The sequence below is a fragment of the Antedon bifida genome, chromosome 1 (genome assembly GCF_963402885.1).
Source record: "Antedon bifida chromosome 1, ecAntBifi1.1, whole genome shotgun sequence".
Lineage (NCBI taxonomy): Eukaryota > Metazoa > Echinodermata > Crinoidea > Comatulida > Antedonidae > Antedon > Antedon bifida.
The window spans coordinates 4034647-4059430 of NC_136226.1; the positions used below are offsets into that span (position 1 = coordinate 4034647).

At 32.3% G+C, this 24784-nt stretch overlaps 4 protein-coding genes and 1 pseudogene across 7 annotated transcripts in view; 1 reads left to right on the forward strand and 4 right to left on the reverse strand.

The window, feature by feature from the left end:
* Window positions 1–1861, reverse strand: part of LOC144838278 (von Willebrand factor D and EGF domain-containing protein-like) — a 40818-nt gene extending 38957 nt beyond the window's left edge. The window contains exon 1 of one of the 3 annotated variants that reach the window (XM_078693635.1): window positions 1154–1861. In XM_078693635.1, the coding sequence (XP_078549761.1) occupies window positions 1154–1256 (103 nt within the window). In that variant the 5' untranslated portion in view covers window positions 1257–1861. The remainder of the gene's footprint in view (window positions 1–1153) is intronic. The other 2 variants (XM_078693624.1, XM_078693628.1) reach the window with 2 other exon arrangements.
* Window positions 1862–4134: 2273 nt separating this feature from the next.
* On the reverse strand, window positions 4135–6050 carry LOC144852484 (NADH dehydrogenase [ubiquinone] 1 beta subcomplex subunit 3-like). The gene is made up of 2 exons (XM_078710316.1): window positions 5827–6050; window positions 4135–5454 (listed from the first exon to the last, which is right to left on the reverse strand). Exons 1-2 carry the CDS (start codon window positions 5940–5942, stop codon window positions 5298–5300), a joined length of 273 nt encoding a protein of 90 aa, XP_078566442.1. The 5' UTR covers window positions 5943–6050; the 3' UTR covers window positions 4135–5297.
* Window positions 6051–6349: 299 nt separating this feature from the next.
* On the reverse strand, window positions 6350–12437 carry LOC144852492 (hyccin-like). Its single transcript, XM_078710329.1, has 13 exons — window positions 12407–12437; window positions 11905–11970; window positions 11554–11655; window positions 11274–11402; window positions 11059–11103; window positions 10803–10883; window positions 10268–10380; window positions 9798–9893; window positions 9568–9705; window positions 9292–9379; window positions 8848–9001; window positions 7486–7589; window positions 6350–6588 (listed from the first exon to the last, which is right to left on the reverse strand). Exons 2-13 carry the CDS (start codon window positions 11947–11949, stop codon window positions 6550–6552), a joined length of 1134 nt encoding a protein of 377 aa, XP_078566455.1. The 5' UTR covers window positions 11950–11970; window positions 12407–12437; the 3' UTR covers window positions 6350–6549.
* On the forward strand, window positions 9961–10078 carry LOC144853780 (5S ribosomal RNA; annotated as a pseudogene).
* Window positions 12438–12771: 334 nt separating the features above from the next.
* LOC144852499 (DNA ligase 4-like) lies at window positions 12772–23259 on the reverse strand. 2 transcript variants are annotated; one of them, XM_078710342.1, is made up of 27 exons: window positions 23180–23259; window positions 22370–22559; window positions 22150–22227; window positions 21821–21919; window positions 21657–21721; window positions 21258–21408; window positions 20690–20782; window positions 20482–20586; window positions 19898–20004; window positions 19676–19756; window positions 19480–19545; window positions 19069–19112; window positions 18761–18857; window positions 18423–18482; window positions 18138–18238; window positions 17673–17764; window positions 17375–17470; window positions 17016–17126; window positions 16650–16729; window positions 16443–16548; window positions 15914–16060; window positions 15365–15543; window positions 15208–15256; window positions 14606–14767; window positions 14149–14286; window positions 13798–13907; window positions 12772–13643 (listed from the first exon to the last, which is right to left on the reverse strand). In XM_078710342.1, exons 2-27 carry the CDS (start codon window positions 22535–22537, stop codon window positions 13496–13498), a joined length of 2733 nt encoding a protein of 910 aa, XP_078566468.1. In that variant the 5' UTR covers window positions 22538–22559; window positions 23180–23259; the 3' UTR covers window positions 12772–13495. The 2 variants fall into 2 exon arrangements, with proteins under 2 accessions (XP_078566468.1, XP_078566476.1); XM_078710350.1 differs by lacking the exon at window positions 23180–23259 and adding an exon at window positions 22782–22900.
* Window positions 23260–24784: the final 1525 nt, after the last annotated feature.

Genomic DNA, 24784 nt, shown 5'->3' on the forward strand with positions numbered 1-24784 from the left:
GTATTTATTTTAGTAGTGGACTGCGGACGGGACTACAGAGTGTAATCACAATAAATGTTGCACAACAAAAAGTAGTAAAAGACAGATTTATGGGCCTACACAATTAGAGATACATCAATTAGTTGGTATTGGCATTCCATACGTGGTTTTTTTTTAATTGGAATTAAGTGATTATCCATTTTAAGATGGATGTTTAAAAACATCTGAGATAAATAACCAATAGTTGATTATTTAATTATTTTCGTCAATTTATCAGATAAATAATTTTGATTTAATTCAATTTTTGGTCAACTCAATGTAAATATATTTTATCAAACTTATTCAACAAAATTTGAATAAAATTAACTTGATTAAAATTAGTTCAAGATATTATTATGTTTAACTCGCGCGCTATTCGTCACAAATAGCATGGCTAAGCGTGTGTGTACATTGGACATAAAGACACCAGTAAAATCAACATAATATCTGGATTAAAAGTGCACTCCCACTATTCATCCTTCCATGAATCGTGATCCTATTGTAAACAGAACACGGTACAGACAACTGTACGACAAAGCATGGACTGAATAACAAAAAGGAACAAGTGAATAGAACGTCAATTTGATCGTGTGCTGCTGCTCAATTTGACTAAGATTTACTTGCTATCAATTCTGGAAATCTCTTGCTTAGTCACCCGTCATAAAATGTTGATTTAACAATGGGGTTCAGAGTGGGGAAAGAATGGCCCTGTAATACACAGGCTTCTACAATACCTTAATATACAGTCATGTAAAAAACTATAATTTTTGGATTATAGTAGTGGGTATAAAACTCCCCTATATAAATCTTATAAATTATGAGTCGAGTGAACCCAACTGTACACTTGACGAAAATTTTGAAATATTAGTGGACCTGAATATACGATCAGAGATCAGAGTCTAAATAGTGGTGGGGAAATTAACGGACAAAAAATCCCCCTACTCATCTAATTGAATCAGACAGCCATGTTGTTACCCCACGAACCGATTTTTAAAACACCTGCCGCAATTGAAGGTCACCAGTCATTTTAGGGTTACCAAACATCCTGGCCGAAAATATAGACATGTTTCCACGAAACGCATTCAGATAGAAATGAAATATGAGATAAAAATATGGTAATATAATATCAACTTACCAAATTCAGCAGTAGTACCGGTAACAAACAGCAACATATAAAAACTGCTACAAACGAGAAATGTTCCTATAGGCCTACATCCAATGCTTTGAGAAAATCGCATCTTGTTAACGGTAACCTCTTGTTTACAGGTGTGAATAGGTGCTTAACTTGGAAGTATATGTTTCCTGTTTACAGTGTCTTTCGTTTAGACGCAGTGATTGACGTAACACACTCGAAAACCTTATTTAGTAAAAATATTTAAACACCCACGAACAAAACTTAAAAACGAATATTGTACAAAATATGATTCATACACAATGTTTATAGCTACGATTCAACTACCTTTTATGTCTGGTGACAGTCCAAGTATAACAATTATTAGAAAAATGACAGCGAGTCCGATTGGTCGGACTGAAAATGGTTAACTCCTTCGTTGTCGATTACAGACGATGCTAGCCTAGGTACAGCACAGGAAACTGGTTGGGTTACAGATCAATGATAAAACGTATGTATTTATTACGATCACACCACTCGAAGCTAGCGGCAAACTGAGGTTCAACTTTCTTATCCCAGTGTTTTTTTTTATTTTACTATCAAATTGGTCTTCTTCTCTGACGTCATCGTGCGTCTTGTTTATGAATTCCACATGGTTGCATAAGTAGTACTACAGTTGTTGCCAAAAGTGAATAATGTCGAAAGCATTGCGATAAAAGCAATTCGCATAATCGTTTTAGAAACTTCTACTGTATAATCAAGTGCGAAGTTCAAGTTTGGGTATACTGTACTGATACGATGCTATTTCCTATGCCATGTGGTATCTTTGCCTTTCTAATTGTTTGAATTTCAAATACACTTTGGCGTAAAAGGCAAACAATAAGGCGGTTTCAAACTGCACGGTCTACTAACAATACGATGGCATAACATCGACGTAAAACAAAAGCACATGTGTGTCCTTAAAAATACCAACTCATGACTGAAATTGTCAGGTGATCTCAATACTTCAATTAAATACGCGCCCTCTTTTGAAGTATGTTAACTTGTTAACTTTTAAACACGGCACTTAAAGGGTAGCTCCGGGTAGTGATCACACCTTATGGATTGACTAATGAATATTCATGTTTATTTCGTGACGTTTAATAAGGGGTACCCAACTTATGTACGAAAAGAAATATCGTCTCCGGGTAAGTGTTAAACCCGGAGCCACCCTTTAATTCCGTAACGAAAATGACTTTTGTAAAGAAAATCTTATACAGTGCACGAAACTTATATTATGTTTACAACACTCTGGATTAGGCCTATGAGTATGAGAAAGTGCAGGCGTATTTAAAGATATATTGTCCCTCGAAAAAATAATTTTGTTGTTGTTGAATATGCCATTTTAATGTCACATTATTCACTTTGATCAAAAACGGGATCGAAAAAAAAAAACAATTTTAAGAAAAAAATGTAATTTAAAACAAAATATAATATACCTTAATTGTCTGTCAGACAATGGTTTTTTGTTAAAATTAACCGTTTCTTTTGTCTTTTTATAAGTGAAATAATAATTTTTGTTGATTTGTTTTTCTACAGAGTGAATAACTTAAAACTGCAAAATGGCCTATTCAAAATCTGATTTGATTAATCTTTATTTTTCATGTTTTTGGGGGACACTACATCTAAAAATTAGGGTATTCATTGTTTTAAAAGTAAACGCTGTGATTCGTGTACTACTAATTTGTTTCATTTGGTAGTTTACATTTTTTCTCCAACTGTAAGGGGAGAAATTAGTGTCTCTTTGGCTCTCTCATCGTTAAATACTGTCCCCTGACATTGGTCCCTGTAAGGAAGCAATTCGATTTAAAAATTAACAGTTTTTCTCTCGGGCAACACACCAAAATCCTGCTGAAAGTAATGTTATTGATTTTCCACATTTATATACAAGCGTTGATTCACGTGACTATTTTCCCCCTAACAACATCAGGTCAAAGGTTATCGTAACTAAAAGTTAACGTGGTAAAAGTCAAACGATATTTCGTATGTCCACTGTTCACATTAGTCACCGAACATCAACACACGAATAAATACAGTGCAAGGGGAAAGACGTGGAAAATCTGAATTTTAAGAAGTATCACACTTCATTTTCTTTCGAGCGTAATCAAAATAATCAACCGCAAAGCACATTCCGGTAATTTTCCCCGACAGAGTCACACATTCAGACACAAAAAATCGTTGTTTTCATAAAGTAAAATTGTTTTTATAGACATAAGAGATAAGTCATTAATTGACGAGACGTCAAAGTCAGCACACCTGAAGAGATACACGACCTGTAACCTTTGTTTTAGTATCAAATTATTAAGTACAGTAATACAAAAGAAGTACAACCAGTGAAACATCCCACCATGGACTAATTTGCACATGCTCCCACCTGGCGATTTTGTTTACATTTTAAACTTTTGTTTATTAAACAGCTTTAATAACTCAATTAACAATCGACATTTTTTTTCATTCAAATGCAAGTGGGTGCTAAAATACGTATAGATGGTAGGTAGGCCTATACGGTGTTGACAAAATAGGCTTACACTTAAGGCTTCCTCCGATTTACCCACCCTAAAATTGTGTTTTATAATCGCTTTTCCGTTTTTGTTTTTTATTTTTGCACATCACCCGACTTACGGAGTTGGTGAATATATCTTTTATTAAAAGAATGGGCAATATACCATTCTCTCAGCTTTTAAAACATTTTTGTTCCACTGTAAGCACAGTAGTGACGTAAATCTTCTTTACAGAAAGTTGCCGACCGTTAGTGGCGCTCTTTACATTTTCAGCAATGTCAGGTTCTTCGATACACAAATTGACACATTTTTAAACAAACGGTATCAGATTATGCGAATAAGGAGAGGACACTTCCTATTAAATTGTATCGTTCTTATTCAGACAGGCACGTTATAAATCATTACAAACAAAATAACTTTAACAATCGATAGATATTGTACATAAAAAAACAATTTTCCACCATATTTGAGTTATAAAATACTTTTATTTTATTTGATAATAGAACAAATTTTAACATTCAAAGTGGAGTTCATAATTTTCTCATCATTTTGAAGTAAAGTAGATTTCTTTGTTTAAGAATTTTAGTAATTATTACAAAGGAAGTCACCTGATTATCAACAAACAACACAGCAAAGATAAAATGGTTATTACTGTAGCTACAATTCAAACATTTCCAAAAAATTACATTTAATGTAGTTATAATCAAGCTATTGTCATGTATTGTAAGAAAGATGTTGATCGCCTAATTGAATTTTGAATTGCTAAAACTATAAAAAAAAACTTGTAATATACTGTGATATTATTATTCATGCATTTAATCATTTTAATTTATGTAGATGAGAATTTTTTTACCATGAAGGAATTAGTAAACTAATTATAAATAAATTGATGAGCAAAAACGAGAGATATCCATTGGAAATCCGAACCATCTAAGCAAAATATGAATCGGTAACTATTATTAATTAATGACATGGTGGCAACCACTTCAAGAGCAGAAAAAGAAAAGAGTGTGTATATTGCTTTCTTTATGCATTCATCAAAACTATCAGTTGATTTGCAACTTTTGCAAATTGTAAGTCATTTGATGTAGTTGCAACTCTCCAAACACATGAATTTAAACAGCTTGATGTGGTTGCCAGTTGCAACTCCAAGAAGATAATTTAAATTGAATATGAGTTGTCTGATATAACTCCATGAAGATTTACAAATGTAGAGTTGTTTGATGTAGCTGAAACTTTTCAAAGTTGCAAATATGAATTTAAACAGCTTATGTGGTTGCCAGTTGCAACTTCAAGAAGATAATTTAAATTGAATGAGCAATCTGATATAACTTCAGGAAGATTTACAAATGTAGAGTTGTTTGATGTAGCTGCAACTCTTCAATGAGGTTGCAAATATGAATCAGAACAGTTTGATGTGGTTGCCAATTGCAACACCAAGAAGACACATACAAATTAAATATATGATGAAAATCTTCACAGATTTGAGCAGTTGTTGTGGTTGCAACTCTCCAGAAGTTGTAAATATGATCAGTTGATTAAGTCATTATAAACACATTTGAATGAAGTTTCTTTATTGTCTTTCTTAGTTGAATTGCACCAATTATCAACAGATGATCAACTAACATCTAATGGTGTTCATCCTGGCCTCCTTTATTTAATAAGTAAACTTTCTCAATAGCTGCCGCTCCTATAAATGCGACTAAACCCCACTTGAATCCCTTCGACAAAATTGTAAAAATACTATTCACTCGAAATATGGGCTGGAATCGCCACACTTCATTTCTAAAGATACAATAAAATTGTTTAATTATTATTGAATTTTAAAATAAAAGTATTAAGAAGGTGTAATCTATGGCCTAGTATAGTAAACAGAAATAAAAATCACAGCACAGAGGTTGGAATATGACCACAGCAATAACAGTCAGATACAATACAATTACAACAGTATTATTACTCTCTCTCTAATAAACACACTATTCGCCCGATTAAACTAAACAAAAAGGTAAAGTAAAAATGCACAAGGATGAATAATTTAATAGTCCCTATCTATAGTTTAAATTGTTCTAGGTCAAGCTAGGCCTAGGCCTAGGTCGATGGATTCAGTTAAACGGTATAAAGGCCGCGGTTGGACATCATCACCGCAGGCATACTCACCGTAGCCATGGATCTTTCAAACCTTTCTGAGCCAACCTTTCTTGTATTTTTTTAAGTTCAGGTACATCTTCAACCTTCCATTTTCTCCAATCTGGTATTTCGTAAGCCTTACCCATTTTAATAAGTGGAATATAAAAACCTTAATTCAACAATAATAGTTCGTTGAGGTGAAGCTAGGCTAGGCCTAAAAATCGACACTTTCCAGTTTGCTACTCGAATATACTGCCCTCTAGCGATTAACATGTGTAAAAAAGATGGGGATGGGGGTGGGAGAGGGGATGGATATGGGGAAGGGGAGAGCCGACTAAATACAGTTAGTCAGTAAAAAAAAACAAGCATACTGTAATATTAGTTTAATGCATTTGGATGTACTGCACTACCAGCCATGGGAACTTAATTGAACACTACAAAATAAACTGAAAATCCCAGTAAGAAAAATACACAACAAAAAGTTTCATTTCCCATAAGCAAAAACAGTCAAATACAAAACAGTCAAATGTAAAAAAAAAACAACACACAAAAATAAATAACAACATTTTTTTATTTAAATAATTTGAACAAGCAAAAAAGCTCACCTATGACACAATTCTACAATAAAATTGCAAGGAAAGGGAGTAAAGAATACCCAGTACAAAACATGAAATTCAACATAGCTGACACACTAATTACATTGAGGTCCAGAATACATAAGCACATATACTGTAGTAGTACTATACTCACTATTTATACATCACTTTCTGAATTATCAAGAAAATCCAATTTCTAGTATAAAAGAACAAAGCTATTTAGGTAATACAGCACACTTGGATCAAAATGACTCGCTGAACAAGCTCATATATTGGGTTTGTACCGTAAGGTGAAAGAAACCTCCCTTGTTCCTGAAGTACCCCTTTTCAAGAGAGCAACTTTTTGGCCAATTATAATCCTACCTTCAGTAGCCAGCAGGCAAATTATCTTCCTCTAATACCAGGCTAGACTTAAATGTTTTCATCATTTTCTAAAGCTTGCACTTTTTATAGAAAAGTTACATTGCACAGATAATAATTATTTTTATATATGATACAATTTTTCATATTATATGTACAAATATAATTCTATATTATAATATATTATTACAGTAATTATAAATGTTTGTACATTGAAATATCACTTTTTATCTTAGACAAAGTTTTGAACTAAAACAGTAAAACCTAACGCTTGAATTTCTTGGTTCTGATTGGCTAACGAGATTACAGCTCACACGAGTGTTTGTGGATAAGCCAGTTCAAGCGAGAGCGGTCCGTCATATGGGTCACTCATAGTAGAAGGCTCCCTTGTGTGGTCATTGACATAAAGACCCTGCCTCATGTGAATGCAGTGATATACATAAACTAAACTTGATCACAGGGCTGTTTCCACGTTTTCTAAATTTCTCGAATTCCTGACAGGTAATTCTCGTGAATGACTTGCTGGAGACAGACGAGGCTTCCCATCACTCCCTGTACTACTATCGGAGTTCAGGCTAGGATTTGATCTATTTAGACTCCCTTTTGAACCATTTTCCCCCGAATCTTTTAAATTGGAATTTAATTTTGACTTGTTTATTGATGGTAACTCAATAAAATCAACAGTTTGGTTACCAGACTGGTCAATGATTTGGACCTCAACTTTGTTATCTACCTGCTGCGTGGGTGCTTCCTCCTCTACACCGTTTGACCCTTCAACTTGATCTGTATTGTTGTGAGAAACGTGGACACTTTCAACAGTAACTGTCACTGTTGTTTCTGTAGGAAAATAAAAAACATAATCAATATTTTTTAATCTCAGTTGGGATGGATTTTTCTCATCTTTACCATTTTAAAATTAATTAATTAATTTTCAGTACATCATCAGGCAGGCGGTTTAGAATTTCATTTATGCCTGTATTTTTAGAAGATTTTGGCACATATGGCGTTTCATATGTATACTACTTGAGCTCATTGTATTTTCCAGACAAAAATCAGAACGCTGAATGGTAAACTAACATAAAAAAAGACAAATTTGGGGCTTGAAAACAGAACACAGTAAGAAAGACTTGATGCAATATAAACAATTCTGCTAATATAAGCCACACACCTTGGCTTGCGTTCAGTTACTGGTCAAAGGTCAGCAGTAGCAGACAACATGCACAGACGTCATTTATTAACACAATATATTTAGACAACTTTAGTTGATAATACCTTCTGAACAGGTGAGATAAGGGAAAGAGAACAGAGATAAACACAAAACATAACCTGTGTTTCCACCCAAAGAAAATAGGGTAATAAGTTCCTAAAAACCTTATTTGTGACATCACATGAAATAATACGATGAACATCAAATATAAAAATAAAATATACTCATGCAATAAAATGAGAGCAACGGAATACTGAGAGTGAGAAGCAGACAATCCAGTGAAATGAGCATTCAAAGGGGTTGCCAGGTTAACAAACATTTGACATCCAATTAAACACCAAGTCTATTTAAAACTAAAAAGCTATTCATCACAATCCCAGTCAACACAATTAAATAAATAAATAATGGATAGTAAATGATTGACACATGTTAAATATCTCAGAAAATGTCTTGATATGGTAATATTGAGTTGAATAAACCTACCATCTGCAACAGGCTTGGCTAAAGGAAAATAAAATGGTTATATTGACTTTATTTCTTAAAAATTCATTTATCACAATCATGACAATCAGTGTTACAATAACTGCAGATTTAATTTCAATATTTTATCACAATATTGGCATTTTCATTAATAAATATTTACTTAAGACAAATTTTGAGACATTGCTAAAACATTTTGATAAATTTGCTTAACTAATCTTAAGCTAAACTACACTATCAAACTAGTTTGACAAAAAAAACGTTATGTGCCCAAATATGGTAGTGATATGCCCAAATAATGCAGTGATATGACATCATCGTGTCCATATATGGGCACAACCCCTTTTTTTTTAAATGTAATGTTTGATAGCGTAGACAGAGCTTAATAAATATGAAAAACAGCCTCACCTTTTCTACGACTGGCTTTGAATGATGCAGTTGTAATAGCACTCCGCCTTACTTTTGGCGATACTGGGTTCACTGCTACATCAATGCCTATTGGTCCGTCGCTTGGTACTCCAGAGGGGTTAGAAGTTAGCGAGTTCTTAATAGCATTGGCCATCTAAGTATTTAGACAAAACCGGTACACACTTTAAATTCAAATTCTTAAGCTCTGTCTACACTATCAAACTTTATGTGAAAAAAAAATGTGATTGTCATATCACTACTATGTTTGGTCATATCACTACCATATTTGGGCACATCAGTTTGATAGTGTATAAAGAGCTTTACATGATTTGTAATATCTCAATTAGCATTTACATAAGGTCCAGCTGAATCATAAAAAAAAAATCCAATAATCTAAAATTATTTGTTTTAATTATTACACAAAATGATGAATTAAATACAAACCAACATAACATCCGGGTAAAGTTCGTAGTTTGCCCTGAACAACGCATCATCGAGGGCAGTCTTACTAAGGTCAGAAAAACCATTGAACCTAAAATAACGAATGTTTCATTTCATTAGTATTCTAATCAAATTAATATGCAATTATGATACATTTGGAATGGCAATCACAGACATTGTGTTATTCAAAGTTATACAATACTAATGATAGATTTATACATTTATATATATATATATTTTTCTTGTCATGAATATTAAAATAGTTTAATATCTACTTACATACAAAAATACACAGCAGTTAACATTTCTACCATAAACAGCGAACTGAGCTGTATTCTATTTGGCGATTTCTCTAATTTCAGTTCTAAGTTACCATTTTTCTTGGAAGACTTCTCTGAAAATCCTGTTGTACACACTCTATTTAGCAAGAATAATATAATTCACTTTAAGTTGTCCCTTTAATAGAGGTTCTATTGAAATTATTTACACTTTAAAAATGAATACAGTACCTTGAACACATAGTGCAACATGCCTTCAGTGAACTAGAGAACATCAGCCCAATGCTAGCATTGTACTCGGTTAACACAAACGTCAACATATCCAACCTATACATAAAACAAATGTTGATTTGACTACTGTATATCTATATTATAAAAGAGAGTTTATATGTACATATACGGCTTTACCAAGTTGAAACACTGGTTCTCGTCAGATCACCAAAGATAAGCAAAGTTGGGCCCGGTTAGAGCTTGGATGGGAGACCATCTGGGAATATCGGGTGCTATATATATGGAGCTGGGGTCCCGTTAGGCATTTGAAATCAGAACTACTGACTTCTATAGCAGCCCCGGCCAAAGGTGCTTTCAACAGTCCTGGCTTAGTTTTATCCATGCAAGATTAATTGACATTGTAGTTCGCAACAGGTATCAGCCATAATAATAATACATTTTTGTCTGATAACTATTTTACAAAGATTTACCGTTTTTGTGAATCTACTGCTTCTATTTGCGGATAAGGACCCTGTGTTACAGTACGATGATCCGAGCGTTGATAAGATAATAAACTTTCTGTTAAAGCCATTTGGTGCATTGGCTGAAAGACAAAGGATACAGTAAGTAATAGTCACCTCTCATTTAAATAGATTTCAAAATAGTTTTTACCCATTTGAGCACTAATAATGCTCTGTCTGCACTATCAAACTTTATGTAACAAAAAATGTGATGTGCCCATACAGTATATGGACTAATGTCATATCACAACCATATTTGGGTATATATTTGGGCACATCACACTTTTTTTGTCAAACTAGTTTGATGGTGTAGACAAAGTTTAAGAGAATGATGTGACCTTGTTTTGTCATTATGGTTTTGCACTGTTTTTCTGTATGTTGTGCATTTTCTATGTATATATTTTGTAATGCATATGATATAACAAATGGAAATGAAATTTCAGTATGAAATGATCATAACATTACTTTGATGAATAATGAAATGTAAAAGTTGACAAAAACTTACTTCGTGATAGACAGAGGGTTTAGACAGGGTTGGTATTGTGTATGAATAGACACGAGCATCACCAGAGTTATTAACAACCTCCTGCAAAGATAAATAACAATTATTTTTTATTCATTTTAATATTTATTCACTTTAGATCTCAGCCAAGTTTGATTTAAAGGGTTAGCAAAATATAAATCAAACACCAACAATTTCATTGTGAAATAATACACACAATAGGTTTATCAAACACAACAGTAACAATGTTTAAGCTTACCATATTGTATATGCCTAACAGCAAAGTCTCAATCCGACCAGAATTCTGTTGAAAAAGAATGTTTTGGATTAGATATTTTTTATGTGTAAAAAAATGGACACTAACAATTCGTTACAGTTCATTGCTCCGTCTTTGCTCTTACAGTACATACTGTACTTACTTAATTATAAATTAATGTATCAATTTTATACATATAAATTGTAGAATTAAATTACCTTGTGTGTTGCATTGGCCCACAAATACTGCCAAACCAATGTGGGAACAAACTGAAGACAGAACATTCGCAGTTCTGGCTCACCAGACCGATAAAATTCATACAACTGGCTACACACTGGATCAAATAACTGAAATATTAAAGTTTATTCAACTATTATGTTGATATTTTAGATATCACCTTGTTATAAGGATACTGTTGTAGAAGCAACAGTGGACAATAATATTTTACCATATCGGTTGTACCATTAAAAAACAATTTTCCTAAGAGTTGATAATTACCTCACTTGATTGGTCAGCAAGATTAGCGGAAAGGCTCTCAACAATTTGTTCATTTTTTATCAGTTTAGCAGCATAATGAGAAATATCAGCTGATGTAAGTGACTACAGTATATGAAAAATAATTTAATAAATCTATTAATTATTTAGGAATTCAATTTTTACTACTAGGCCTATGATGGTTGTTTACAAAATTACTTTTGTTTTAAATACTGTTTCGTTGGTTACTGTAAAAGTTAACTTAAAATTGACTTCATAATCTTATTTTTTATTAGGAAGAAGGAAGAGAATTTGAGGCAGGGCTTAGGGTGGACATTTTGCAAATAGAAAAGTTAAAAAATGGAAATACCACACCTTATATTCTGTTAACCACTCCTGTACTAAACGTCTACTGTCCATTTTCTTGCAGAAATGTGTTGCCTGTTTTGCATTAAAAATACATTTTATTTATCATTATAATTTAGGCATAGACTAGTTTATATTCTATTGTTAATAATTACTTATCGTAGCCCTGTACTGCAACACAGTTTTCCTTAAAATGTTCTCATATCATTATTCAAAATGTTATTATACAAAATGGGCTCAGTTGTCCATAAGTGGGCAGACTATATATAGGAACACGGTATGAAGCCGCGAATCATTAATTAAGACCTTCCTAGCTAAGAGTAGCCTAGCTAGTAGGCCTAGTAGTAGGCCTAGCCTGTGAAAACCATACTCCACTAACAAGGCCTATTTTGTTATATTGGTGCTAATTTAAGCATACAAAATAACTTTATTATTGTAATCATTCTATTCTAGGTAATTTATATTAATTATTATAAATAAAAAGGTGAAATAACAACAAACGTAGGCCTACCGCAAAACCAACTATTATCTTTTCATCTTTTGCGCCCTCCAAACAATAGATGGCGCCGTCTCCTTTAAAAAAAATGTTGGTCTTGATTTTTACTCAAAGTTCCTATAATAGAATTCTGTACTAAATTCGGTATAAAACAACAGATAACGTTTAAAATCGTCTTATGTCATTTTGATATTTTAGCTCACATAAATAGAAGTTATTCAAAACCATTTCAGACTCTAAACAAGTGTAGCGGTACATGTAATCATAGAGATTATAGTAACTAACAATTACAGTTCGCTATAATAATAAACAATATTGGTATATTGTTTATTTGTAACATACATAAACAATAGAATTACAAAAATGAATACAGGTAATTCACAAATCTCCATCTTTATTAAGAATTTTCATTTGATTATGAAGCATGATATAAAAAATGTTTTTATTAAATTGCACAAAGATTTTTATTTAAATTTTTTAGTACCAAATATATTGATACAAAAGACTTTGATAAAGTATTTGATCTTTATACAATAACGATCATATCCATACACAATAAAAAAGGAATACATATAATATAACATTTGCATATACAGTATTTACAAAGTTCTCTGTATTCTCAGTAATCTGTATGTTATATCTCCACTAATTTTTGTTTTACACAGTGACGAAACTAGACGAGGAAGTACCACTCGCCCTTCTCCCATCCAACTCCTATCTGAATTTTACCATGATGTAATAAAATGATAGTGGGTGTGTGCAGATGATGTTCCCCTGCTTCTGGATCTGCCCCAATTTTTGGATAAAACTGGAGGTCCAGAGGATGACATCATATCTTTTACAGAAACAACTTGGCCTAGGACAGTACAGAAAGGAATGGCAGAGGCTTGAGGAGGGCTACATCCGATAGGGGATGATGGAGCCGAGGTAAGGTAAGGAGGCCTTAAGTAGACTTCTGACTCATGTGCACACTCCACTTTCCTGGTCAATCTCAGTCTCTGTTGTTGTGGAGACTATTGAGAACGGTTTGGTTGACCTTTACAGAGATGAAGGTTGTTGTCTGAACTGTGTGAAATTCTGTCGAGTAGGCAGCGAGTCATAGGTTCATTCTGGAGTATCTGGTTCGTAGTCTCGTTCTCGTTTTAACCGCTTTACTTGTAAGCATGCCTCGACCCAATCTGTTGAAACCAAGTGGCGCTTTTTCTGCAGGTCATGGTTCAAAGTTCGACAACTTTTCAGTCTTGTCAGGTCACTGAAATAAATACAAATATTTAGCATATAGTTGTAAATAATAATACAAAAAATATTTAATATTTATAGATAAGAATACTAATAATTGATATAATATTTAGTTTAAAAAAACATAACTTTTAACAGTTTTTATGTGTAATAGTTTAAAAACTTACTTTTTATCAAACACAATATGTGTAACTTCCTCATCAAGAACATCTGTTACAGTCGCTCCGTGGAATTTCATCTCCACGGCAACCAACTCCAGCATACTGTCCTTTATTTTCTATGTTAAAAATCAAAATAAAATATGTGTGCCAAAATTCCTTCTTTTTTTACGATTATTGCTAAATTGCTGTTTATATTTGATAATAAATAAAAAAGTTTGATTTCAAGATATTTGACAGGCTTCAATTTTCAGTGCTACAAATCTACTTTCACTGGACTAGATCCTGCACTAGTGTTTTGGAAAAATACATGTTATCAAAGAAGTAAAATACTGTATATGAAGTAACTGAGCTACCTACAGTGGTTGGGTCACTGATCACAAGACTGTTGTCCATGTAGACTCTACAAAGGCGGAATAAGCCAAGAGGAGATTCATCTGTGAAGTACTTATGCTCAATCTCAGCTATCTCTAACGCACTCAGCTTACTACTACTGTTCTGTAAAAGATGAATATATGAAATAACTTTACCACAATATTATAATTGATAAAATAGAAACTAAGACTAATAAACATTGAATGCAAGACAAAATCATTATCAGAATCGTTCTCGTCCCATACATAAATTAGCCAATCAAGTATAATACGAATATTTATGACACAGACGTTTTTAGCTGTACCCAGTGAAAAGGGGTATAAATGTCGACACAGATTATGCTACTATTAATAATGATAATGGAAAAAATAAGATTGATAACAGATAGTAAAGATGATGGTGTCATGGCAACCAAGTAAGCAATAATAATGATGAATCTCACCTGTTTCTCAATGTTTTCAAATATTTCTTTGAGCTTCTCTATTGAAACATCTTCTGTATAGCTGTCACCATGGCGATCATATTGCAGATGAAATTCGGCAGCTGTCTCAGGAGATTTGTGTATCATGTGTTTTGGTAACCATGGTAACATACTTTTATTTTTCTAATAAGTAGGACAATTCAAAATTCTTAACAACCACAAAATTACTGATGTTGTTTACTTTTACGATTTTTAGTTATAATATTGTAATATGCATAATAAACCTAAATCAAGAATAATTGGAAATTTCATCAATTGACAATCCGAATGAAAGCACTGAAACTGAGTGAAGTACTTATCAAAATATTGCCACAGAGGGCGGTTGTTGATATTTCGGCCCATTTTAAAAGAATAAAAAGTTATTAATGAACCGATTTTCTTGAATTTTAATAGGCATGTTCTGTAAGTATATATTTATTTACACTGAAAAATTCAGAATGATAACTTGAAAATTGTAAACTCGTTATCGTGCTAACAAACAAACAAAACACTAAGTACTACTATACTTAAAATTATATTTTTTATAAGTAATAACATATCAAATAAATGGAATTAAAACTTACAAGACTGTCAATTAACCAAGATGCATGTACAACATCATGCTCCCCAGAACTGTGAAATAAAAGAATATACATATAATTTATAATATCAATATTAATTTAATATCCTAAACAATTTAAAATGTTCATAAATTTCAATACTGAAATTTAAAAAACTGACCTTATGACATTTTGAACTTTGACATTGACCTTTTCAGCAATTACACAGTAGGTGTCCACACTTGGATTTTGAGTAATTGTACCTCCGTGCTCAACCACCTTCTTCTCAAGTTCAGTTTTAGGACAATCACTTGGACCATTAAAAATACAAAACTCAATGTCTTCAAACATTTCTGAAATCTGTAGGAAACAATTTTTAATACATCATACTACTTTGAATATCTACGTATTCCACACAAGTCTCAAGAATGGCGTTTAAAAAAATATATTTTGAGTGATATTGTGCTAATTCTGCAACTTCTTTTGATTGATTTGGATTACATACGATAGTGCATAAATTTACAATTGAAGACCTGTTACCCAATATTTCATTTTCCCAAGTTGGGACAACTGTTGACAATGCTATTATACTATACTGTCATTATCCTCACCGTCATCACATCAACTTCACTTTCATTGCTCAAACATCATCATTACAACACCAATTATCCTCTATCCTACTTACTGCCATCTGCCATCAAAATCACCAATTCAAACATAATTTACTAACCTGTTTAAGACTGGAAGTATCTGCAGCACGGAATCTCGCTGCCACGCTAGCTTTCTGATCAACTCTTGTTATTTTCCTCTTCTTTACTTGAGGTTGCTGGTCATCATCAACCACAACATGCCGTGAAGCCAACTTCCCATCAGCCAACTGCAAATATTTAAAACTACCATCAAAAGTACAACTGCCATTGTATAGATTAAATTAGAGACAATTCAAATTGTTCTTCTTGTTTGTTTGTACAGATGAGAGGTGCATTGCTTTTAACTTACAATTTGTCTGTGTTATGAATCTATATAAATACAAAAATTACAATCAAACACAATAGATTCATGATGATCCAATTAATCCTTATTCAGTACACAGAATCAGTTTTCACTGGGTAACTAAGAAAGTGTGTGAAAAAAGGAATGTGTTCCTTTAAAGTGTAATGTCTACTAAAAAGGTATGAGGTAGATAAGGTAGATAACGATATTAACAATTTTGTTGTCATTTGGCAAGTTAGTTGAATCTTTCTAAGGACGTAATTTACCTTCCTTAAATTACTTAGTTCTTCAGTTGTCATACACTGGTTCCAAGCTTTGTCATCTCGCAACTTCTCTACACGTGGAAACCGCAGTGTACAGCCTGTTCTGTAACTAAAAAACCAATACAGAAACAATTAGGTACATTAAAAACATGCATAGTAATATTGCCTAGCTATCATTCACTTTACAAAGTAAAGAGAACTCCTACTCACTCTTTTGCATATGTAATCTCAGTAGCTTTAACTTGAACAATTACTGATTGTGATGGTTCAATCCATATCTCAGGTTTTTCCTGTAACAAATATTTATAATTTTAAAATTAATTTTGAAAAAAATTACCATACATTATTTGTATATTATTTGATGTGATGTGTATATTAGGGCCTGAAAATGGTGAAATGAAGGGCTGAGCTGAATTTGATGTCCTATCTTTTGCATTACAATTTACGAAATTCTGCCTCACCATCACAACCCCTGGATCTGCCCCTGTGTGAAAATTAAATAGTTGTTGACATTTCAAATGTCAAATTGTCATGAGGAAATATAACCAATAACAACTAGTATAATGGATGAATTACATTTGTCAACAGTAGATGGTGTGGGCATTTGTCTTTCTCCAGTGCCTTCCAGTGGGGTAACAGCTTCACATTCAGATCATAGAGTTCTTGGTATGTGTATCCTGACCCAACCTAAAATTAAAAGAAATCAAAATTATTCACCATCATTTTTTCCATTTTACAAAAGGTTACTGATAATATTTTAGGCAATTTAGTATTTTCTTCTCAAAAATGGCAACTGGAACTCACAAGACAAACATACACAAAATATGCTTTGGGAGTGGAGTATACAGTACCAAGGAGTGGAGTTGCTTTTTTGTCATGAGAACAAATCATCACATGATTCACCACAAAATTTAAAAAGAACAACTGTGAATTACCTTACAGAAAGACTTAAAATACTTTGGTTCATCTCCTTCGGTTGAGGGCGGTACAGCAACACCGAGGAGAAAGTGAGAAATCACTTTAGAGCGTTTCTGAGTAGGAAAGAAAAGAGTGAGTACCCTTATACATAAAATCTAAAGCTCCAATAATATCATTCTAAAAAATACTTTTTTTCCATATATAAAAGGCGATACAAAATGAATGAATGTCTCATGAATGCAAAAATGCTGGGCCCCTTTGAATCTGCCTATGTATTCATTTTCAGGGGTAAAACAACTGTAACCTTTGACGTACCCCTTTTCCGAAGTAACCCCCAATTATAAGTAGGTCTAACTCATCCATCATGTTATCCATATATTCAGGTTTAATTTTGAGCCATCCACTTCCTGGAAAACAGTAACAGATGGTGCAAAATTAAAATAGAATTGTCCATATTAATTAAGAAATAATAATATAAACATTTATGAGGCACTCCCAGCAGGTCTCAGATCAATTAGAAAGAATAATAAAGGTGAGTTTTGAGAGAGCTGATTTAAACATAAGAAAGCCTTTAGCTTAGGCATAGACCTAAAGAAATAGCCAAGATCAAAGTAGCTACATATAATTTTAAAAAAACTCAGATTGTAAAAAGATTAACCTCAAGCATTAAATTAAAACCATATAATTGCCACTTTTCTACCGGTGTGTGAAATGCATTCAACAATATTTTTAAATACTGTAGGAAATTGATCAATGTAAATTTTTTTTTAAAGAATTTACCTTTTCGTTTATCTGGTCTATAAATAGATTCCGGATTCTTTATAACAATTCCTTCTTCCCTGCCATCAATTGCTTTATTTAAAGCATCAGCCACATCTTGTCTATAACAAAAAATAAATTGAGACAGTGCATCAGTGCAATGCTTATAACAACTCACCAAGGGCAAACTTAGTCTGATTTTTAAGCTGATTCTATGATGATGTAATCTCTAAAAAGGATCCACTGAGTGTAGCTGAATGTATGATTCATCAACAAAGTAACATTTAAATGTTAGAGTAGACTTACTTTGTAGAAGCATCTTGTCGTGTTACTATCTCAATACGTCCTTCTGTGTGTGTGAACACCCTGAAACAGATTTTAACATGACAATAAGACTGTAATACAAAACACAGCTCAGTCATCAGACCAACTAACTTATGCCTGCCTCAAGCTACAGGCCTTCCTAAATTATTGTAAATCATGTTATTGAGTGGTGCTGAGGAACATCATAAATAACATGATTCATAATAATTTTTTAAATAAATCATATGGTTTAAGAATGCACATACACAAACAGATTACATTTGCTTTATATATTGTGTGAATTATGTCAAGTTGTATCTTCTGGAAACCAAATGTCTTACTTTGGAATGTAATGGATTCGCTCTTTGAAAGGAAGGTTGGCAAGTTTCTGACCATTCAACAGCAAGATGTCAAACACAATGAAACAAATCTGAAGATCTGTATAAAACAAATAAAAGAAATTGAAGGTAAAATAAAAAAAGAAAATAAACATACACCATAACCCATAACATATACATTTATTGTACTGGATGGCACAATAGTGATCATTTCAACTCCCTTGCATATGCCATTGTATTTAATAGGTTTATCCTATCTTGTTAAAGAAGACAATTTATTTGCTTGTTTGTTGTTATTTTTAACTACTCACCAGTATCTCTCATTGATTTGACATCAAAGTTTTCTCCCTTTGACCTGAAAAAAATAAACAACAATTTAAAACTCATTGATTTGTCTCCTTTTAGAATCATTCCAAAAGCAAAACATTACAAAACCTTTATTTTTAGATTGTCTGTACTGAATCAATAATTTGTCCCGTATCATACAGTAGCCAAATTCTGTAATACAGTGTGACATATGTATCCCATCTGATGCCTGTATCATATATCATATATATAGTCTAAACTAAACATAATACAGGCATCATATGTGATATCATATGTGACAATGTATTAAAGAATTTTCCTATGATACATATTTAAATGTGGAGATATAGCCCATTTAATCTGGTCTTCTTTTACGTAACGTTAAAAGAAAGAAATACGATGAACTGTAAACTTACATAAAAGCTTTAGTTTCTGGATTATAGGCAATCACCTCACCATCTAAAATACAAGATTTTACATCACTAAAAAAAAACAACAAAAAGACAAATAATCAACAGCAAAGATTTCTGCATGCCACAAGTCATGTCATCAGTACAGTACTGTACAGTATATCAATTATTTAATAAATATAACAAATTACAAAATATCTACCTTTTGAAGTACCTTGCAGCATACTGTGTAAATGTCCCTGAATAGGAATCTTCACCAAACACATGACTGTATTCATGAGACCTGAAAGGGGTAACATTTTAAAAAATGTTTGGAGTTATAAAACAATTATTCAACTTTTTGAACTTTAAACTTGAAAAATTACTGGTTTTTGAAAAATTTCCAGTATTCAGACGAAAAAAAAAGTGTTAATAAAATGCTAACCTCCTTGAGAAATATTTGTACTTGTTGCCATCCTTGTGGAGTTGCATACGTTCACCATCAACCTTTGTTTCAATAAAGAAAGGCTTATGGTCCATCAATTTCTCAACCTATTGTAAAGAAGGAAATGTGATGATTATAAAATACTGTTGTTCTAAATCATACAAATGATTGTATCACTTAATATATAAGTGACCAACTGGTTTTCGGGTCACAATTTAAGAACACAATTATTTCACTTATAAAAAGACAAAAGAAATGGTTAATTTCAACCAGACAATTTAGGTATATTTTGCTTTAAATTACATTTTTTTGGTGGAAAATGGGTTTTTTTTGGATCAAGTTTTTGTCATAGTGAATAACTATTACGTGATATTAAAATGGCATATTCAACTAAAAAAATTTAAAAAATTATTTTTTAGGGGGACAATATATCTTTAATATATAAGGGACCAACTGGTTTTCGGGTCACAATTTAAGAACACAATTACTGGAAGTTTTTCAGCTGAAATGGAAAAAAATGAATGCATAAAGAATCAGCAAAATACAACTCTGGTAGATAAAATTCAATTGAAAGTTAGGCCTACCTGGTTTATTGTAGCCCTCATTCCAAGCATAGGACTAAATGGTGAGAACACCTCAATTGCTATCTCATTCATACGGGTTTCAGAGTTCCTCAGGTCCTTGCACACCTGGAAAAGATAAAAAAGGAAAAAATAATATAATACATTTTCTGTATAATGTATAAAAATTAATATAATAAATGTCATTATTTAAACATTTGATATAATTTACCTTTGATAAGCTGTTGGTGACATTGAAATATTCATCTGCGTCTTGATGGAACACAGAGAAGATGGAACTCTGACTTAGTCCAACCTTCATTTCCTAAATAAATAAGACATTGATCAAATTAATTAAATAATTATTTTGGAAGTTAGGTAAACAAATAAACAATAGTGGGGATGAGGCAATACTTTATAGGATAATAAATTGATGGGGTATTTGCATATGTATGTACATATGTGTTGATTCATTGACTGGCAAACAGGTCCCAGCTTAAAAAATAAATATCGACAGAAAAGAGAAAGAGAAATTAAAAATACATCAAAACTATAGAGGGCAAAATAAAAAAATCATAGAAATTGAAATCTATAGTAAAGTGCTTTCCAGGTGTGAAAAAGATAGAAAATTGGGCAAAACATTTTTTACCTTAGTTTTAGTTAAAAAATAGTTGAGTCTAAAAGAATAAAATTAAACATTTTTTCCATCCAAAATATTTGGAAATACCCGAGATAAGCAGGGAAATTAAGAGGTCTGTGTAGATGGGAAAGAGAATGAAAGAAATATAATTTCCAGATACCTTCATAATCATCCTAATGAGCCATTTCTGTTCCAGTGCACTTGTGTTCCGTAGTAGATGCATCAAGTTCCTTTTCACAAGATCTTTTTTCTTTGCGGCATTATTTGAAGCAATTCCATCCAGGCAATCATTAACTTCCTTAATTGTTAAACTGAAAAAAGATACCAATTTTAATTTTAAAACAATAAAGTGGTAAATATCTTATGAAAGAAAATGTATTTTATACATTAAACAGTCTTAAACTATTATCAAAATTTATGTCAGTGGGCGGATTCAGAGGTTAGCGTTTAAAGGGGCGCATGCTCCCCCTTTGACAGCTGAACTACGTAGTAATAATGACAAAAAGATGATAAATGGAACATTACTCACAGGAACTGGAGTAAAATATGATGTACTTACCTGCCTTTCTCTGGACATCGATTCCTTAAAACAAAAAATGCAACACTAGCAAAGTCCCCTGCTTCCTAAAGACAATAAATATTGTTTATTGTTGTTTATTTACGAATTTAGGAAGCTTTAGATTTGGTAAAGTTTGCTATTGATGTAAAAAGGTGAGTGCCAACCTGTTTTGCTGTTGGGGATCGATAGTTTATTAACTTCTTAGCGTCTTGACTTTCTTTTGATAATCCAAGAATTTCAATGTACAGTTTTGCCAGTGTGTGCTACAAAAATAAGTAATTTAAGACAATTTACTATTTTATTAAAGTGTTTCCAGCAAATTTTTTAAAATCCTACTTTTGGTCAAATTTGTTTTAAACTATTGTGACATTAAAATGACAATTCAACAAAAAAAATTGCAAAAAATTATTTATACTGGGGAAACAATATTATCTTTAATAAGGTTTTGGATTAAATTGGCTTCATTTGAATTGGAATAAAGTTAATACTTTACCTCTTTGATGCCATATGCAAGTCTGTCTCGTTCCAGTTGAGGTAACAGAAGGCGCATAATTGGGAAAAAGGTATCAGTCTGAAATTTTTAAAAATCAATTTTTAATACAATACAGTAGTAATGAATACACATAACAAAATAATATTTTGTATTCAAAAAAGTAAATATATTCTGATTTGAATCCAATACACGAGCAAAATGCCCTCTGGTTGGTACATACATTGTCCGGATTATCTTTATGCAAGTGTGTATGGAAAACTCTCCACTTGTCAAGGAAATCCCGGAACAGTCTTTTCTTATTGTCATTTCCTTGCTTCTTTTGCACTTTCTCAAGAAATGTAGCAAGCTCTCCAAATGGAATCTGACCAGCAACTGATGCCGCCATCATCAATAGACTTCAACTACAGATGCTGGAAAGAAAAACATGACGCATTAAAATTTAAAAAAAAATACTACAAACCTTAAAATCAGTAGCTACTAAAGTACTATTCATAAAAAGCTTGTTCAAATTCTAAGATAGCAGGACATCCCTAGTCTAGGCCTATCGGGTGAGCGTGTTTCCGCTTAATTATTGCCCGTCCACTAAATAACATAGATTCTAGGGTATACTATAATTTTTGTTTTCTGCTTACCGTTGGCGTTACCACTTTACTAGTAGGCTATATACCAACCAACCATACTTGTCTGTGTAACTGAATTAATTGGCCCAATAATACTAAACAGTTCAGGATCATTCATATATAGATTATACTACTAGGGCTAGGTGTAGCCTACTGCTGTTCTAGCTAGACTAGACCAGCAAGAGAGGCGTCTAGTATCTAGGCCGGCTAGTAAAGCCTACTAGTACTAGCCTACTCCTAGCAAGGTGGGACTGGTGCGTGCTGGTGGTGTGACTGTAGTGTGGTGGTGGTGCGTAGCCTAGCCGTATGGACTTACTTTAATTAGTCTTTCTTTACTAACTTATTAGGATAGACTTTAACATTATAAAAACATTATTCAATTCATGCATTATTTTAACTATATTATTTACCATGAAAAATATTGTTATCAAAAAATAAGTTGAAGCAGCGTGAAGAAAATAAACAATGATTATTTTAATGAACTTCGACCCTTTTGCGTATGACATGCAAAATATGCATTTATATTGCGAATTTTTAGTTTGGTATCTGACGAGGACGGTTTTACAAGACCTTACTGTCTGTGTGCTTTGTGTTGGAAACTGTACGGAGTACTTGATACTTGTAGGTGATAAATTGGTCATGCTAAAAAGTGGTTACCAAAAGTAATTTTTCCACCACAATATCAAACATATGATTTCAAACAAAGAAATGCAAATAAATTTACATCTCCCTAGTTTAATCGAGGCATGTTTTAATCGGCTATTTATATACAGTATTTCTGAAACATAACAAAAACAATAAACTTCATATTGAAATTTCATATTTCATTTTACTCAGGGAAAGATGGTCATAGTACAATGGAAATAAAATATATAAATTACAACATAATGGCAAGGAATTATACAGTCATCCTAAATAAGGTAAAATTATTTGATAAGACCAAACTGAAGTTGCATCACAAATGCTTCTTCTCTATCTAATCTGATTGCTAATCACAAATAGGTATCTTGTATTAAGTAATGTGTGGTGTGTCATTCTTCTTAAAAAGTTAAACATGGACTACAGTAATTTGTATATAACCCGGCATCTCATTCCTGAGATCAAAATCATGCATATAGTATTATAGTAAGATTTAGGCTACTTAACATCAGAACATGAAAAGAAAAAAATCCATTTTCTATAGAACCTGCTCCCCCTTTTACAGCTAAAATGACTTCTACTTTTTGATAACTATTTTTGACAGACTATTAATATTATTATGTTATGTTTTAAAAAGTCTAGATCCGCCCCCTGTTCTCTATTCATAATACTGTTAAATGATTTCATCAACCATACTTTTATACCACAAAATTTTTTAAGAACAAATCCCAGTATTTTGTCTACAAAATAATTTTTTGAAACCAGCTCATTTTGAGAAAATGCCCATATAAAGGCGGGTGGTACATAACAACATTTTTCTGTTTCATTTTATAGTACAATATTCTAATACAGAATATATGATAACAGTATAATGCCTGGTAATTATTCTTTAATAAGCCCATGGGCTTCTTGGAGTGATTTATTGTATTCTAATATTGGACAATTTTTAATAATGCTTTTTAATAATGACAAACTATAACAACATCACCTAGTTTTTAGGCCTACAACATTATATTATATTAATATTCAAAACATACTAAACACATATTTATTTTATTAATAATGATTTTAATATTCCTTAATTTTAACATAAATGTCCTTATATCAATGAATAGCACACATAATTTTACAGGGCTATAGAAACAAAAACAATAGACCCCCTATAGTGAGACACCATTGGGACTCAACAACCCCTTAATAAGGTGTGTCCCCTAAAACAGGGCTAAAAACATATAAATTGCTCCTAATTTGGTTCAAGGGAGGGGTTCTACTGTAAACCTTAAGCACTAAACTATCAAACCTCATGCGACAAAAAAATGTGATGTGCCCATATATGGACATGATGATGTCATACCACTACCATATTTGGGTATATC